The 17,420-nt window shown below is 40.0% G+C and overlaps 1 protein-coding gene across 1 annotated transcript in view; it reads left to right on the top strand.

Moving 5' to 3' along the window:
- Positions 1-9,448, top strand: part of CDH23 (cadherin related 23) — a 639,510-nt gene extending 630,062 nt beyond the window's left edge. The window contains exons 67-69 of the mRNA XM_070946306.1: positions 4,740-4,862; positions 5,858-5,971; positions 8,970-9,448. Coding sequence (XP_070802407.1) covers positions 4,740-4,862; positions 5,858-5,971; positions 8,970-9,299 — 567 coding nt within the window. The 3' untranslated portion in view covers positions 9,300-9,448. The remainder of the gene's footprint in view (positions 1-4,739; positions 4,863-5,857; positions 5,972-8,969) is intronic.
- The last annotated feature ends 7,972 nt before the right edge of the window (positions 9,449-17,420 follow it).

Consider the following 17,420-nt stretch of genomic DNA (forward strand, 5'->3'; position numbering starts at 1 on the left):
ATTGCTGCAATTCTTCCCAATAAAGACAACTGTAATTTTTTCCAATTTTCCATATCCTTCTGTACCTTCTGCCAAAGTACCTCATAATTGTTTTTGTATAATTTTGTATTTGAAGCTGCTATGTATACCCCTAGATATTTAACCTTTTTAACTATTTCAAAATCTGTTAATCTTGCTAATTTGTCTCTTTCAAATGTAGTCATATTTTTAACTATCATCTTTGTCTTATGTGAATTAACTTTAAATCCTGATACTTTCCCATATTGATTAATTATATCCAATATATATGGAGCCGACTCTATAGGTTGAGATAAGGTAATAACCAAATCATCTGCAAAGGCTCTTAATCTGTAATCTTGTTGTCTAATTACAATACCCTTCAATTTTTGTGAATCACGTATCTTATTCAGTAATACCTCCAAAGTCAAAATAAATAATAGTGGGGACAGAGGACACCCCTGTCTTGTTCCTTTCTCAATTTTAAAAGCCTCTGTTAAACCTCCATTAACTATGATTTGTGCTGATTGCTGTTGGTATATCGCTCTAATTGATTGTGTAAAATATTCCCCAAAGTGCATTTTCTCTATTATTTTAAACAAAAATTGCCAGTTCAAACGATCAAATGCCTTCTCTGCATCCAAGAATATAAACGCTGCAGGGACTTGATTATGTTTTTCCAAATATTCCAATAAGTTTACAATTTGTCTAACATTATATCTCATTTGTCTACCTTTTATAAACCCAGATTGATCATTGTGAATTATTTGTTGCATAACTGGCATTAGTCTATTAGCTAATATTTTAGCAAAAATCTTATAGTCAGTATTCAGAAGTGAAATTGGCCTATAATTCTCCGGCTTAATGGAATTTCGGTCCTCCTTTGGAATTAGTGAAACAAAGGCTGTTTTCCAAGAAGGTGGTACTCCTCCTCCTAATTGTATTTTATTAAATAAAATTTTTAATGGTTCTAACATTTCGGATTGTAAATGTTTATAATAAACAGCTGTTAGTCCATCTGTTCCTGGAGCCTTACCTATTTTTAATTGTTTAATTGCTCCAACAATTTCCTCAGAAGTTATAGGTTGATTCAATCTATCTCTCTGTTCCAACGTTAATTCAGGAATCTCCATCTTTAGATATCTATCAATATCAACATCTTGAATTGCTTCTTTAGCATATAATTTTGTATAAAACTCCAAAAAAGCCTTTTTTATTAAATTCTGTTGATAAATCTCTTTACCTCTAAATTCTATTTTGTCTATAATACGTGATTTCTGTTTTTTCCTCATCGTGTAAGCCAACCATCTCCCAGGTTTATTAGCATTACAAAACGTATTATGTCTGGCATATTGTATGCTAGTTGCGACTTGCCCCACCATTAACATATTAAATTGCTCTCTTAAAATATTAATCATATCTTTTGCCTTTTTATCTCCCGGATTAATTATAAGCAATTGTTCCTTCTTTTTAATTTCCTCCTCTATCTCTTTCCGTCTATTTTGTTGTTTTAATCTATATTTATTATTCAAAAAAATTAATGTTCCTCTCATATAAGCCTTACACGCATCCCATACCATCTCCATCGAAGTTCCTTTGTTCATATTATTAATAAAAAATTCTTTCATTTGTTTTTTAAGCTCACACAAATTGTCTTCATATCTGAATAAATTCTCATTTAGCCTCCAAGACCTCCTTTCCCCTCTCTCCTGCTCTAGTTCCACCCAAACCGGGCTATGATCAGTTAAAGTTCTTGGACATATCTTCGTACTCTTCACCCTAGAAAAAAGATCGTTTGTAGTTAATATAAAATCAATCCTTGAAAAAGATTGGTGCCTATCTGAGAAAAAAGTAAAATCGCTCTCCAATACGTTCCTTTCTCTCCAAATGTCTCTAAGCTCCATATCCTCCAAAATATCAAAAAAAGATTTAGGCAACTTAGCACGCATTGAGATCTTGGAAAGACTTTTCTTATCTTTCTGGGTATCTAATACCCCATTCCAATCACCCATTAAAAATAAGGATCTATAATCCCATTGTAGTATTTTAGTATGTAAAAGTTTGTAAAATTTATCTTGTTGTTGATTAGGTGCATATACCCCAATTACAAGCAGCTTCCCACTCTGTGTTGTTAATTCAACTGCAATATATCTACCTTGAGTATCAGCCTCAATTAAATTGGCCACTAAGCCTCTTTTAACATATATTACTAGGCCGTTTTTCTTTTCTGGTGCTGATGCCACAAAGTGTGTACCTAATTTCGAATTTATCAAGTACTTTTGATCTGAAGATTTAATATGCGTTTCTTGCAAACAAATAACATCGTTCTGAAATTGCTTCAAATAATGAAATATTTTCTTTCTTTTTTGTGGAGAATTTAAACCGTTAACATTCCAAGATAGAAATTTATTTGCCATCTCTGGGCGTTCCAAGCTTCGAGAGCATCAGCTGAACCTCCTCCGCCATTTTAGACTTCGGCCTAGCTCCTCCCACTGCTTGCGTTTTTTGGGCTTGTTGAGTTGAATCTTGAGGCTGTTGTGCCATATGTTGTTTATAAGTAGCCCTTGTCAATCGTTGATCTTTTGGCAGCTGAATCATCGTTAATGACTCCAAGGTTGGTGGTGGACCCCCAGTCAGTAATGGATCTTCTTCCAGAATAGCTCCTCCAGCTAACACTTGAGCATAGGTTTGTGGTTGCCCTCCATCTTTCTCTTGTTGAGTAATTTCCAATTGCTTTCTAGCACCCCCTGGTGAGGGTGGCCTTCCAGCCTTTAAAACATTGGCATAAAAATCTTTTGCTTTTCCAACTGTGTTTAAACGATGTCTTTGCCCAGCGTATGGCACTATTATCCCAAATGGGACATCCCATCTGTACTGAATTTGCTGGTTTCTTAGTTCATTCACCAAAAAGCCAAACTGCTTTCTATCTCTTAACATTTTAGGAGGAAGCTCTTTCAGGACCACCAGCTCTTGTCCTTCCACTTTAATCTTATTTCTATAAGACGCTTGCAAAATGTCATTTCTAACTCTCCTTGTTGTAAAGTAGATCACCACATCTCTTGGTAGCTGCTTTTGTTTTGCCAGCCAGGAATTGACCCTGTAAATTTTGTCCATTTGAATTGCCACATCTTCTGGCCTCTCTGGAATCAGCTCTGCTAAAGCATTGGAGCAAACATCTTTTAAATTTTCACCACTCTTTTCTTTCAAACCTCTCAGCCTCAGGGCAAATTCCATTGACCTGTACTGTAACATAACCATCTCGTCATCCACTTTCTCTGTCTGTATCATAACCTCTCCCAGTTTAGTTGCAATCTCCAAATTAGCATCATCAATTTCCCGCACTCTCTCCTCAATTTTTAACATGTGAGTAGCCAATCCTGAAACTGCATAAACAATATCATCTCTTATTTCATCATGTTTTTCCTCCACCACACTTGTAAGTTTCTTTAACTCCTCTGAGAATCCTTTCATCATTTCTGTCTGATTATTCAGGGCACCCATTATAAATTCTTTAAGGTCTTGTGACTGTGTATCAGCCGGAAGTTGTTGTTTTTGAGTCACTACAGGGGAACCTCCTCCCCCTTTAGAAGTTGGTGGCTTTAGTTGTTTAGCAGCCATTTTATTTAAAGAAAAGTTTTCCTTTTACAGCCAAAAAATCTTGTGAACAGTCTTAGAAAGTATATTCCAAAGTTTTTCCAAAATAAACAATCCTCTCTTCAAACTATACTCAAAACCCAGTAGTTTTCTCTTCAGGCAGAGGGCTATTAACAAGCAGTTTCCTTTTAACTTTCACTTTCCCTTCCGCCCATAACAAAGGCTTCCTCCCAGCCTCCAACTCCAGAGAGCTCCGTTTGCAACAATGTATTCACAGAGTTAAGTTCTGTTTCTCTTAAAAAGCTTGCACTCTTGCTTCCGCTCTGTCTGCCTTGTTGGAAATCATTAAAACTCACTGTTTGCCGGCAGAATTGGACGCAGACGTCTTGCTCTGAAGACAGAGGCACCAGCGATCCGGAGCGATGGGAGGGGTGAACTGGGGAGCTCTCACCCTCCGAGTCCCTGGAATTAATCCAGTGACTTTCGGGGAGCTCTACCCACCCCCTCCGGCTCTCCTCTCCTTCTTTGCCCGAAGGAGAGTTTTTTCAAACCGCCGGACAGCTGTTTAGCGCTGTCAGGGCGGTTTTAACAGATCGGGTGGCTGGCGGTCTATAAAGACCGTCCTCGACGATCTGCGGAGCCACCGGAAGTCCGCCAAGTTTTGAAGATATCGGCCTGGCATCTCTCCAAGCCAGATAAGGTCTGTGACTGTAAATTCAGCCTTGAAAGACTTTGCTGGATATGAATGAGAGGAATTCACAGTAACTTAATAAAAAGGGGTTTTTGTCGGGACAAGGAGTCTGCTGCGTGGTTTGGGAAAGCCTAGGTCAGAATAGATGGTAGCTTTACATCTGCTTCAAATTGATAAGGTTGGAAATAATAAAGTTGACTGTGAGGTAATATCTTGCTGTATTTGCTGGGGAACCCAGGACCTCCTTTATTTTTATGTAATTTTATTCAACCTGGTGCAGGTATCCTTAATAATTAAGTTTGACTAAGAAAGTTGGCCACTAGAAAGCAAAAGTGATTTACGTGGAAAAGTTTCTAACAGTTATGGAAATGAATAGAATTTCTGAGAAAAATCCATTATGTTCTTTCCTTCAGGCCTGTTGAGGCCACAGCAGTTCTTCTAAGTTTCTTCTTTTTAGGGAACCTTTGGACGAGGTCCTTCAGCTTCCAAGCCAGAAGAAGATCGCTATCTGAGGGCAGCTATTCAGGAGTACGATAACATTGCAAAGCTAGGCCAGATCATGAGAGAAGGGCCTATCAAGGTGGGTATCTATGCCATCAATGTCCTTGTCATCGTAATCTGCAGCTTTCCAGCTAATATCATCTGTTGCCATATAGGTTGCAGGTGCAAGAGACTTTTGCTTAAAAGGTCACAGGAAAAGAATTATTTTTTAAAAATAAATTGACTCTTTGACATATTTGACATACATGTAGTATAGAACTTTGAGTGTCCATCCAGAATCCTATTTAATGCAGGCATTTACCTCACGCGATTGCAAAGCATTTCTTCTAAATCTGAGGTGATCTTCAGATAATTGTTTCCACTATTTAAAAAAAAAAAAAATGAGGGAAAATATCCATTGGGCTTTAGAGGAAACTTCTCATGAGGATTCCCTAGGCCAGTGTTGGCGAACCGTTTTGGCACCAAGAGCCAAAATGGAAGCACACGCATGCGTGTGTATGCACATGTGCCAGAAACTGAAAGAGCAGCCTCCTGGTGCACATGGGCGCCAAAGATGATCTTCCAGTTTCCAGTGCATGCATGCACACCGGCCACCTAGTCTTTCGGTTTCTGGCACGCATGCGCATGTGAAGACCAACTGGCCAGAGCGCATGCACACGACAGAAACCGGAAGAGCAGCTGCCCAGTGCACATGCGCACGCTGGGAAGATGATCTTCCAGTTTCCAGCGCACGCGTGCGCACTGGCCACCTGGTCTTCCAGTTTCTGGTATGCATGCATGCGCAAAGACCAGCAGGCCAGTGTGCATGCATGTGATGGAAACCATCATGCGCATGCTGGGAAGATGATCTTCCGGTTTCTGGCACTCGTGCACACAAAGACCAACTGGCCGGCGCACCAGAACCTGGAAGAGCAACGGGCAACAGCTCGCATGTCCAGAAAGATGGCTTTGTGCACCACTTCCAGCACATGTGCCATAGGTTCCCCATCACAGCCCAAGGCCGAATAATTTCAGGTTCAGTCCAAAAGAGCCCCGTATAATGTCTCCCATTGCCAATTCCTTCCCTCCCTCCAGGCGTCTCTTTTAAAGGTAGTCTTGGACGATTACATGCGGCTGAAAAGACTGCTTGCTGAGCGGATGGTACATAAAGCCACCACCAGCCACGGGGATCAGTCCTCAGTCTCTGAGGTAGCGTCTGTGTGTGCATGGGATTCAAGAAAATGTTTGCAGTGCCCACTGGGCTGGAGTGTCTTATCTTTCAGAGCTGAATCCTTCTGTACCTTTTATATGATGCCTTGCAGCTAGTTTTCTCTGGACTTCTAAGTTTCCAAGAGCAAAGGTTTGCCAAATATTAACTTTTGTTATTTCTACTCTATTGAAGACACGAGTTCTCAACACTCTTCATTTGAACAGGTGAAATGTTATTTTCCTTGGGGGTTTTTTCCCCGTGTTTTGCTGCTATTGGTTACCACGCTATCCAGAGTTTCTTGTCTGCCATGCTAAAATGCCAGAAATTAAGAAGAAACCAAATTAGATAAAAACAAATTCCTTTTAGATCTCAGTTGAGTGAATATGTAGCCTGTCTTTCCCAGAGATTTATGCAACCTGCTGATGATGTTCATGATTTTAAATCTCATTAGCCAACCATCCTAATCAGTGACAAAGGATTGGGGGAACTGCAGCCCAAAATAGATAGGATAGTTATTTGGAAGGATGCCAAAATACAAAGCTGGGATCTCGATAAAGGATAGAGACTACGTCTCCTTTGGATAGAGTCAAAATAGAATTGCCAGCCAATGTGATAATATGATGGCTAATACGGCAAACATCTGTGGTGCTTCATTCTTTGGGAAATTCAATACAAAACTTACATTGCTGTGTCCTATACTGCTCCTCAATAGTTCATAAACCAACCTCAGAAAATCTCAATCCCAATTTCTATGGGTTGGCAGTACAACAAGATAGTCATTTCCTTGCTTCTTGTCCATCTATGAACAGAAGGTATATCATACTGGCTCGATTCTGATCACCTGGTCTACTAGCATCAATTTTTTTTTCTTTTTTGTGATTGTTCCCATGTTTTCCTTTGCTTTCCCATGGGTATCCTTACCCTCCGCCCCTTCCTTACCCTCCGCCTCTTCCCTTCTTATCTTCTTTGACATTTGTGCAACTCTTCCCCCCCCCCCCCCCCCGTTTATGGTGCCAGCATAACTCCAGAGCTATCAAAGCATCAAGGAACAGATTTCTCTTTTATTCCGGTACCACTGTAGGTCCATGGAAAGTGCAGCAAGGGAGAACTGATAGTTAAACTTCATAGAAGCACATTAGCAATATCCCTACTGTGCTTTTATAAAACAGGGAAGGGAAGCCTACGGGCAGAAGGTAAACGCAAGGGGAGAATGCTTCATGCAGTTTGGAAAGACACCAAAAGGTTGTCTACCAGGGCTGAGTTTGTAGGGTTACGGATAGTTCATTGACTTAATGAGTTGGAACATCCTCCATTATTATTACTTTTTTTAAAGAACATTTTAAATTCTGCCCAGAGTCATTGACTGAGATGGATAGCCACAGAAATTGAACAAATAAAATAAGCAAAGAATAGCAAAGAACATAGCAACCCAACCAAGGGCCGCAACCAGCCAAAGGGAGGCACATGCTATCACCTCCTAAGAGAGAACAAAGTTCTGAAGACCATCCACATTAAAGGGCCTAAGATGGCTGTGGTTGGAAAATCGTTTTGAATCTAATTTGATATTGGTAAGGATTGTATTTGCAGGCTGAGAGTGTGAAGAGGATATGCCATATTTTTCAGACTATAAGATGCACTTTTTTGTCTCCCAAAAGGGGGTGAAAATGTCTGTGTGTCTTATAGACCAAAAATTGCCAAAGCTCCACCCACCCACCAAGGTTTTTTTGCCTCCGCATGCCTCATTTTTGGGCCTTTTTTCGGCCTTTTTCGGCCCGTTTTTGAGGCTTTTTTTTTTGGCCAATTTTTTTGGAAAAAACGGCCTGAAAAAAGCCAAAAAAAACAGGCCAAAAAAAGCCTCAAAATGGGGCTGAAAGAAAACCTTGAAAACCAGCCAAAAAAGCCCCCAAAATGGGCCAAAAAAAGCCTCAAAAATGGGCCAAGAAAGCCTTGAAAATGGGCCCAAAAAGCCTCAACAACAGGCCAAAAAAGCCTCAAAAAGGGGCTGAAAGAAAGCCTTGAAAACAGGCCAAAAAAGCCCCCAAAATGGGCCAAAAAAAGCCTTGAAAATGGGCAGAAAAAAGGCTGGAAAAGGCCCGAAAATGGGGCCCGCAGAGGCCAAAAACTTTTTTGTTGATTTCCTCTTCTAAATTTAGATGAGTCTTATAGTCCAAAAAATACAGTAGTATCGAGTTCTCTGAACTGTACTGGTGATGGGCCAAGCAGAAAGTGTCCCTAGTCCGGTTTGTTTATGATGTTCAGGCCTAGCATCAGATAGAGAGGTGAGGTGCAGGTTCTTTAACACTGTTATAGAATACTTTTATAGAAACAAAGTTCTCTTGCCTATTAAGATTTAAGAAATAAGTGCTCATGAAAAATAGATCTTTAATAGATCTCATGGATGCATTTTATTCATGTCAGTTCTAAACTCTTTGCCGGTAAGTTTGTAGTATTAACTGCATATAGTACGTCAGTTTTAAAAGGAAAAGAAGGATCTAATTTTTGTTACCTTGCAAAATAGCTTGAGGAAAGACATTCACATTTGCATGTGCCGAAGTGGGAGGCACACCTTAGGTTCTAGATATAACCAGGATTTTCAGAAATAGTTCCAGAGGTGGTATTCACCAGGTTCTGACCTGTTCTGGAGAACCGGTAGCGGAAATTTTTAGTAGTTTGGAGAACCGGTAAATACCACCTCTGACTGGCCCCGTCCCCATCTATTCTCTGCCTCCCGAGTCCCAGCTGATTGGGAAGAAATGGGGATTTTGCAGTATCCTTCCCCTGGAGTGGGATGGGAATAGAGATTTTACTGTACCCTTCCCCTGCCATGCCTACCAAGCCACACCCACATAACTGGTAGTAAAAAAAATTGAATTCCATCACTGATTCCAATTCATGCAGAAATGCAATATTCTTACTATTGAAAACAGTGGACACGTTAGCTTGAGAAAAAGCAAAATACGTGCTACGTTGATTTCTATCCTGGTTCTTTTTTGCCAGCTGATCCAGAATGATCTGGATGAGGAGGAGGAGGAACAAAGGAGTCCCAGTCAAGGAAGTCTCCGCTTTCGGCATCAGCAGCCTATTGAGCTCAAGGGACCTGATGGCATCCATGTGGTCCATGGTAGCACAGGCACACTCCTCACCTCAGACCTCAACAGCCTCCCTGAGGATGACCAGAAAATACTAGCTCGCTCCTTAGAGACACTGACTGCTGAAGGTGGGCCCTACTGTGACAGAAACGCTCGTACCGAATCTGCCAAATCCACCCCTATGCACAAGATGAGAGAAGTGATCATGGAGAGCCCACTGGAAATCACGGAGTTATGACTAGAAGTGGCGTCACTGGTGTAGCCCTCCAAGGGATCCTGGGCCTACACAGACTCCTGCAGCAGGAGTACGGACTAAAGGACAAGAGAAGAAAAGAGGGCAGGATCACCAATGCCAGGCCATCGCCTGTTCCAGAGTAAATCTGACCAAGATAGACATTATTTTGCTATAGCAGTCCTGAAGAGCCTGCTCCAGGGATGAAGGCCCTCAGGATCGGACGCTCAAAAGATTTGACTCGCTCTCTTAATTTTGTTTTTCAGATATAAAGTGTTTCAAATAAAAGCTGTGGGAGGCCCTGGGGTATAAACTTAAAGCTAGAATTGCAATAATCATGGTGCCATGTTCCATCGGTAGGGTCAACAAGGCTCTCTAGCAGGTTCTCTCGACTGGACCAGAGTGTTCTCCTGCCACCTGGTAGCAGAGGATGATGGCTACCAACTGAACACAGCTAAGATGATTCTACGATGTTCCATTTGGTCTCACACACACAATAGCGGTGTGGTAAACTTCAGGAAAGCTCCATAAATCTGTTCAGCATTAATCCATGTTGTCCTATTTCCCAAAAAAAAAGAAACCTGAAGCCATGTTTTCATTTTGCTGGCTTACAAAAATATTTCAGCAACCAAACAGAGTGACTAATTAAGGTTCTGAATGTGAAGAGTGTTGGTGTGTAATTTTTCTTCTTCTTCTTTTATTTCAAACAATGATGTGTTGAGAGTTTTTGGAATGGTCTGTTAAAGGAACCAGAAATACATTACACATGAATTTGGTTACTCTGTGTGTACTTTTTTCCATTCCCAAATGTCACGTTAATCATTTTGCCATAGGCTTCGTAATTACTTTAGACTGAATGCACACACTCCAGCAGAAAAAAATCAGAATGATAATTGCATTCATCAATAAAGTAACATATTCTTAAGACTACCAAGGAAGGGTATTAAGAGTGTCCCTTATGGATTATGCAGCAGTATACGGTATATATATAAAACAAACCAACATTATTCTGATGTGAATAAATTAAATCTAAGGAAACCTATTTAACCTGATATTTATATGAATCCATTTAGCAGAAGTTAAGCTGGAAGAAAAACACGCCTAAAAGCAAAGTTTGAAGAGAAGCATGGCAAGGTGGATGATGATCTATCCTAATGCATGGAAAAATAGCAGTGGACTGTTCTATTTGCTGGAATTTGTAGGCGGAAAAAAATCATTATTTATCATTCATATATAGGAATTGCATTCATATAACCAGCCTGTTATTAACATTCAGCCGTCTGCAATTATTGCATGTTGGAATCTCCCCAGGCTCAGGGTTGACTCAGCCTTCCATCCTTTCTAAGGTAGGTAAATTGAGGACCCAGTTGTGGGGGCAATAAGCTGACTTTGTATAAAATATACAAAAGTATGAAGGCTATTGCTTAACGCATTGTAAGCCACCCTGAGTCTCCGGAGAAGGGCGGCATATAAATCTAATTTAAAAAAATAAAAAAAAAAACATTTAGCTACTATCACCAGCCTTTGCACCATAGCCGTTTACTGAGATTTCAGTTTTACTATGTCTTATTGGCTGAAATGGCTGCTGTTTTGGATTATGATGTGTAAATTTGCAATCTCAACAAGTGGTAGAGTACAGGAGGATGGAAATGGTACCTGGTCACAGGAAGTTTCTAATTGCCATTAAATAGCAACCTGCAATGATGAGTTGCTATGCACTTGCTAATCAGGATTTTCAGCCACAGTTGTCAAGCATACCGTATTTTTCGCATCTTTTTCCCCCCTAAAAGGGGATGAAAATTTGGGTACCTCTTATACACCAAATGTAGCCCCGCCCACCCACTGGCCCCCACCCTCTGGCCTCTGCCTCCCAGCAGTTTACCTCCTTGCAGCAAGAAGAAACAGCTGGTTTCAGCTTCAGCATAGCCTAATTAGCACAAGTTGATTGGATTGGCCTCCTGACTCTCAGCTGTTTTGCTCTCAGCTGTTTTGTAGAGGCCTCTGCTGCTTGCTGCAAGGAGGTAAATTGCTGGGAGCAGATTTTTTTTTTTTCTTGTGCTAATCAAGCTATGCTGAAAATGAAAATGCAAGTAAAGCAGGCTGTTTGCTGATTGCTGCAACTAGGCAAAATTGCTGGGAGACAGGCAGAGGCAGATTTCTTTTTGTTTTCCTCACCAAAAAACGTAGGTGCATCTTATAGTCCGGAGCGTCTTATACTCCGAAAAATACAGTACATTTCTTGCTGAAGTAGGAAAATATTCTTTAGCTTCTATTAAATGCTATCAGTTTTTCCTGAAATGTTCAGATGACTTGAAATAAGCATTCAAAAATCAAAAACAGATTTTCAAGCTGCTGAATTGTGGGTTTCTTATTATATACCTACAGGTGGCTCCAATACTATAAATTTGCATAAAACAAGTACAAGTACCTGTCCATTACAGATGTGGTTTCTCCAGATGTTGATCTGGAGGGGAAAGGGTAGATTTTGCTTCTGTCTAATAGTATTAACCCTTTGCCAGCAAAATGTGACCAAAAAGAAGTCAGATATGTACATGATGGTAGTTACAGTCATCTCCAGAGCTATAAAATTGAAACCACCAATATTGGATTTAAGACCAACTAATTCTACTTAAAAGTAGTCTTTAGTCATTTTCAAGTTGGATTATGTTATGAAACGAAAGATTTAAAGATAATGGCTTACAAAAATTAGAATAAAAAGATAATACAGTAAATAGTAATACCTATAAATCATTTGCTTCTAAAGCATCTGCGTTAAGATATGAGTTCAATGCAGCAAATAACCTGCCTCACTTCATTGTCATCCCTGAATTCTAATCATCCATTTTAAAGATTGTGATTGAGTCAAACCAATGTAACAATATATCTAATAGTCCAAAAAGGTGTTTTTACAAGAGGGAACTGGACTTTCTGGTTTTTCTTTGAAGATGTTTTGCTTCTCATCCAGTCAGAGCTGAAGAAGCTTCTTGGATGAGAAGCGAAACGTCTTCAAAGAAAAAACAAAAAGTCCAATGGCTTCCTGAAAAAAGCACTTTTGGGACAACCATGACCTGAATGACTTGAGAATCTCCATAAATATGTCTAATAATACCTAAACCCTACATTTCCTACGTCTACCAATACCGTGTCTTTTTTTCCCCTGCTTGTTCAGCTCTTGGACCACATAGCACAATTTGATGATGTCCTTTTTTTAATTCATGTGTCAAATATAATACAAGAGATGCTCAAAACCAAAAGGGAAGATTTTGCTCATTTAAGAAAAATCAAGATTCTGCAGTATGTGAAGCTTGTAAAGACTCTTTAACGCTTCTAAGGCCAGAAGGTTTGGAAAATGCACAGAATAATGTTCTTTAAGGAGTATATTTTTCATTATATAGATTGAATGATATACAAAGTGCAAGACCAGTTCAAACAAGCTTTGCAAAAGGCACAATTGTTTTAATGACTCAAGGAGAGAAGCTTTAGTCATGGGCCCATTGTAGTACGAAGTCCCTCTTTCAAATGCTTTGTAGCCCAATTTACCACTTACATGCCAATGTTTCTATAGTTACAAGTTGTAATCAAAGGCAATTGCTCAAGAACTTCTCTTTAATTGTGTGTTGCATAAGATCGAGACAAAGCACATATCCATTAATTAGGGAAAGGCTTGGGTAATGCTTCCCAAACAGGTTTTTTTCCTGAAATCTGCAGAATTCTAAATGAAAGATTTGCTTCCTTCATTCACTCATTAGCATTCCGTGATTATTATAAAAGAATCAGATGTTGCACTTATTCCAGGAAAGTGGGTAAGAACTGCAGCTTTAATTAACAGAACCCAGTGCATTGAATCATTCTGTTCTGGGACAGATTTGCATAGAGATGGTTACATCTGCACACACAAGCAAAGGTTATATTTATTCTTGCTTTTCACATTCCTATATTAGTCATCTTCATAACAAATTTTGATGGTCATCATAATGCTCCCATGTAACTTCTGAACTAGTGTGGATCACATTCAGCTGTATGCTATTAGAAAAGGACTTGGGTGTGAACAATATTGATAGGAATATCAGGCAGGAAAGCCATGTACCCCCAGTCTAAATATTTGTTCCTGTTGGTTTCTCTGGGATGTGAACAAGTAGTATTTCTGGTTTTTTCTCTACAACAGGGGTGTCAAACTCAAGGATTGGGGGCCAGATCTGGCCCGCAGGGTGCTGAGATCTGGCCCGCAGGGCCGCCCTGGAAACAGCGAAGGACCGGCCCGTTGTGCCTCTGCCAGCAAAAACAGAGATTGGGAGGGGTGCATGCAGCCCTCCCGAGTTTCATTTTCGCTGGCAGAGGATTGCAGGAGGCCGTCCTGACTGAAAACGGAGCTTGTGGGGGGGCCACATGCAGCTCTCCCAAGCTCCATTTTCACTAGCAGTGGTTGCAGGAGGCCATCACAGCGAAAAACGGAGCTTGCGGGGGCCACATGCAGCTCTCCCAAGCTCCATTTTCACTAGCAGTGGGTTGCAGGAGGCCATCACAGCCAAAAACGGAGCTTGCGAGGGCCACGTGCAGCTCTCCTGAGCTCCATTTTCATTAGCAGTCGTTGCAGGAGGCCATCACAGCCAAAAACAGAGCTTGCGAGGGCTACGTGCAGCTCTCCCGAGCTCCATTTTCACTAGCAGTGGTTGCAGGAGGCCATCACAGCCAAAAACGGAGCTTGCGAGGGCCATGTGCAGTTCTTCCGAGCTCTATTTTCACTAGTAGTGGGTTGCAGGAGACCATCAAGCCAAAAACGGAGTTCAGGAGCCCGTTTTCACTGGGAGAGTGTTCAGGCCACCACAGGTACCCCCGACACCAGTGATGTCAAGCTGGCCATGCCCACCTTGGCGCCCAGAAGTCAAACAAACCCTGATGCGGCCTTTAACAAAATAGAGTTTGACTTGCTCTACCAATTTTAAGTAGATTTCATTGAAAAAATAATTGTACTTCTATCAAAGGAATGCAAATCGATCAGACTATTCAGTAGCTAAAGAACAAATGGCTTTTCAAGATAAATTTTTATTTATCAAATTTATACAGCCACCGATCTCACAAGAAGTTAACCCAACATATGCATTGGTTCAAGGATCAAGGTTTTATTTAGCATCCAATCTGAAAAAATACAGGGTTGGTAAAGGTACTGTTGCCAATTAGTTAGTCAATATCAAATAGGTCAACATCTATCCTTTTTTTCAGCTGATAAAATGTGCATAAGCATTGAAGGGAAAGCATTGAAGGGAAAGCCTCATTTCTTTATTGTTCATTTCAAAAATAGCTATAAGGGTTTAGCATTTACATTACTTTAACTCGGAGCTGCTTGAGAAAAAGTAGATGTTCCTTGACATTTTTTTAAGATCACATTTATTTCCTTTGTGAAGAACAATGCTCCATTGGTGCCACACCCTTTTCACATCCACTCTCTTTGCAGCTGTTGTTGCTTCTAATCTGTTTCAATCAACAACATCCTAAAGCATCTCCCCACTTAAGTGCAAGGAAATCTTCAAAATGCAACATTGCTATTCACTTGAAAAGCCCAGCATAAATTATTTCTTCTGCTTATTTTGACTATATGGTTGTTTTACCTTCCTAAAATCGGTTATTGCTATTATAAACACAATCCCAAGAAATTCTTAATCCTCCCACCCTCCTCTTCTCAACTATATTCCTTTCTCACCATAGCTCAAAACAAAGCAAAAAAAAAAGATTCAGAACTTGATCAGCAAAGAAAACAGTGGTCTCCTTTGGTACCGAGAACTTAAGGTGGGAAAGGAAGATGGGCTTCTGCCAAGATTCAGATTCTTTTCACAATTTTTCACTCAAATCATGTTTCCAGATGTACTCATGAACATCACAGCGCCAATGTTCTTCCACTGCTAGGACCTCCTCCTCTAGTTCCACATGTGGCGTTTGCAATATTCAGTGGCCTACAAAGAAAGGAGAGAATTCTTTTCAATTCATGTCACAACTGACCATAAGACAAAGTTGAGAATCTGGAGACGCAGCAAACGCCTGAACTTCAAGAGGCATTTCTCAACTTGTCTCAGTTTTTAAGCCGTTTTCAATAAAAGCTGAAGATCCCCATTGGAGTAGACTACAGGTAGTCCTCGACTTATTGCAATTTGTTTAGTGACCGTCCAAAGTTACAACAGCCCTGAAAAAAGTGACTTATGACTTTTTCACAATTACAACCACTTATTTTCTTTTATCAACATATAAACGTGCACACACAAACACACATATAAAGTAGCACTAGAATGGAATTCCTCCTATTAAGTACGGTTAGTCCTCAACTTACAACAGTTTGTTTTCCGATTGTTCACAGTTACAACGGCACTGAAAAATGTGACTTACGGCCGATTTTCAAAGTTATGACCTTTGCAGCATCTCCATGGTCGCATGATCAAAATTCAGACACTTGGCAACTGACTCATATTTATGATGGTCCCAGGGTCATGTGATTCCCTTTTGCGACCTTCTGATAAGCAAAGTCAAGTGGGAAATCTGACTCACTTAACAACCATGTTACTAATTTAACAACTGCAGTGATTCACTTAACAACTGTGGCAAGAAAGCTTGTCAAATGGGGCAAAACTCATTTAGCAAATGGAAATTTTGGGCTCAATTGTGGTTGTAAGTTGAAAACGACATGTATTCTGGTGATATTTTCTTGGAAGAACGAATGAGACTTATTCAGACTTCAATGAGACATCACCCAGATCTAACCATTTCTACCCAAGAAGGATTTCTATTCTGACAGCCCTGAAATTGTGAATAAAATTCTTTCCCCTCCCGTCTTTTTTGATATGTGTTTGAATATAAAATAAGGTTACAGTAGTGGCCAAAATTGTGGAAACCTTTTGGGAAAAGTGTATTTTCTAAAACTAGCTAATAACACCACTTTTGGGGGGGAGTAATATCATAAAATAAAAATCAATGGAAAGCTATTTTAATCAAGAATGTAATGCAATAACTTTTTATGAAGGATTTGCTATTAGAATAGCAGTTACAGTATAAAGAAGAAAAGTGAAACACGTAGAAAAAATGAGATATACAAAAATTATCACCATGTCAGTTAATACTTAGTTGGGTCATCTTTAGCATGAATTACGGCCTTACAACGTCTTCCCATGGAGTGAACCAAGTCTTTTAGTTCTGCAGCTGTTATCATGTGAAACCAAGATTGAAGGATTGCTTCTATTAACTGGGTTTTATTGCTGGGTCGCTTATGACTAACAAGTTTCTTTAGTCGGCTCCAAAGATTTTCAATTGGCTTAAGGTCTGGGCTATTCCCAGGCCATTCCAGCAGTGGAATAGGATTATCTTGAAACTCCAAAAAAAAAAGTGGTGTTATTAGCCATCAAATGTCAAAAATACACTTTTCCCAAAAGGTTTCCAGAATTTTGGCTTTTACTGTACTTTACAAACAAGGGACTTGGTTTGTAGACGTAAAAATGTCTTTGCAATTTGACCTCTTGTAATGAAAGAACTAGCAATAGCAATAGCATTTAGACTTATATACCATTTCACAGTGCTTTGCCGCCCTCTTTAAGCAGTTTTATACAGTCAGCATCTTGTCCCCAACAATCTGGGTCCTCATTAGACCCACTTCGGAAAGATGGAAGGCTGAGTCAACCTTGAGCTGGTGAGATTTGAACTGCCAAATTGCAGGCAGCTGGAAGGCAGCAGAAGTAGCCTGCAGTACTGCACTCTAACCACTGTGCCACAGCGGCTCATAACTAGGAAAGCTATTTTAGACAAATAGAAAGGTTCTGTGTTTCATCAGTGATCCCATGATTGGCACCTTATTGGTGGATCCATAGAATGGTGTGTCAAGAAAGTGACAGTGAGTTTTAGAGAATATTATTAGTCCAGAAACTCTTTCTACAAATGAATTCTGCGGCAATTTTTTAAAAAAATCTATGTTTACGATCTTATTCTCCCAGTATTTCTTTATTCCTTCCTTGGGTTTTGGTTTGTATAGGACATTGGGCTATTTGTTGCTTTTTCGCTTTGCAGCAATGTTTGGCTAAAGAAAGGAAAGCATTAGTTTATAAAGAAGAAAAAGAGCAACAATCCATATTTCTATCACTAAATATGATTGCC

This window comes from Pituophis catenifer, unplaced genomic scaffold (genome assembly GCF_029215685.1).
Source record: "Pituophis catenifer annectens isolate HBS135680 unplaced genomic scaffold, rPitCat1.0.hap2 SCAF_6, whole genome shotgun sequence".
Taxonomy (NCBI): Eukaryota; Metazoa; Chordata; class Lepidosauria; order Squamata; family Colubridae; genus Pituophis; species Pituophis catenifer.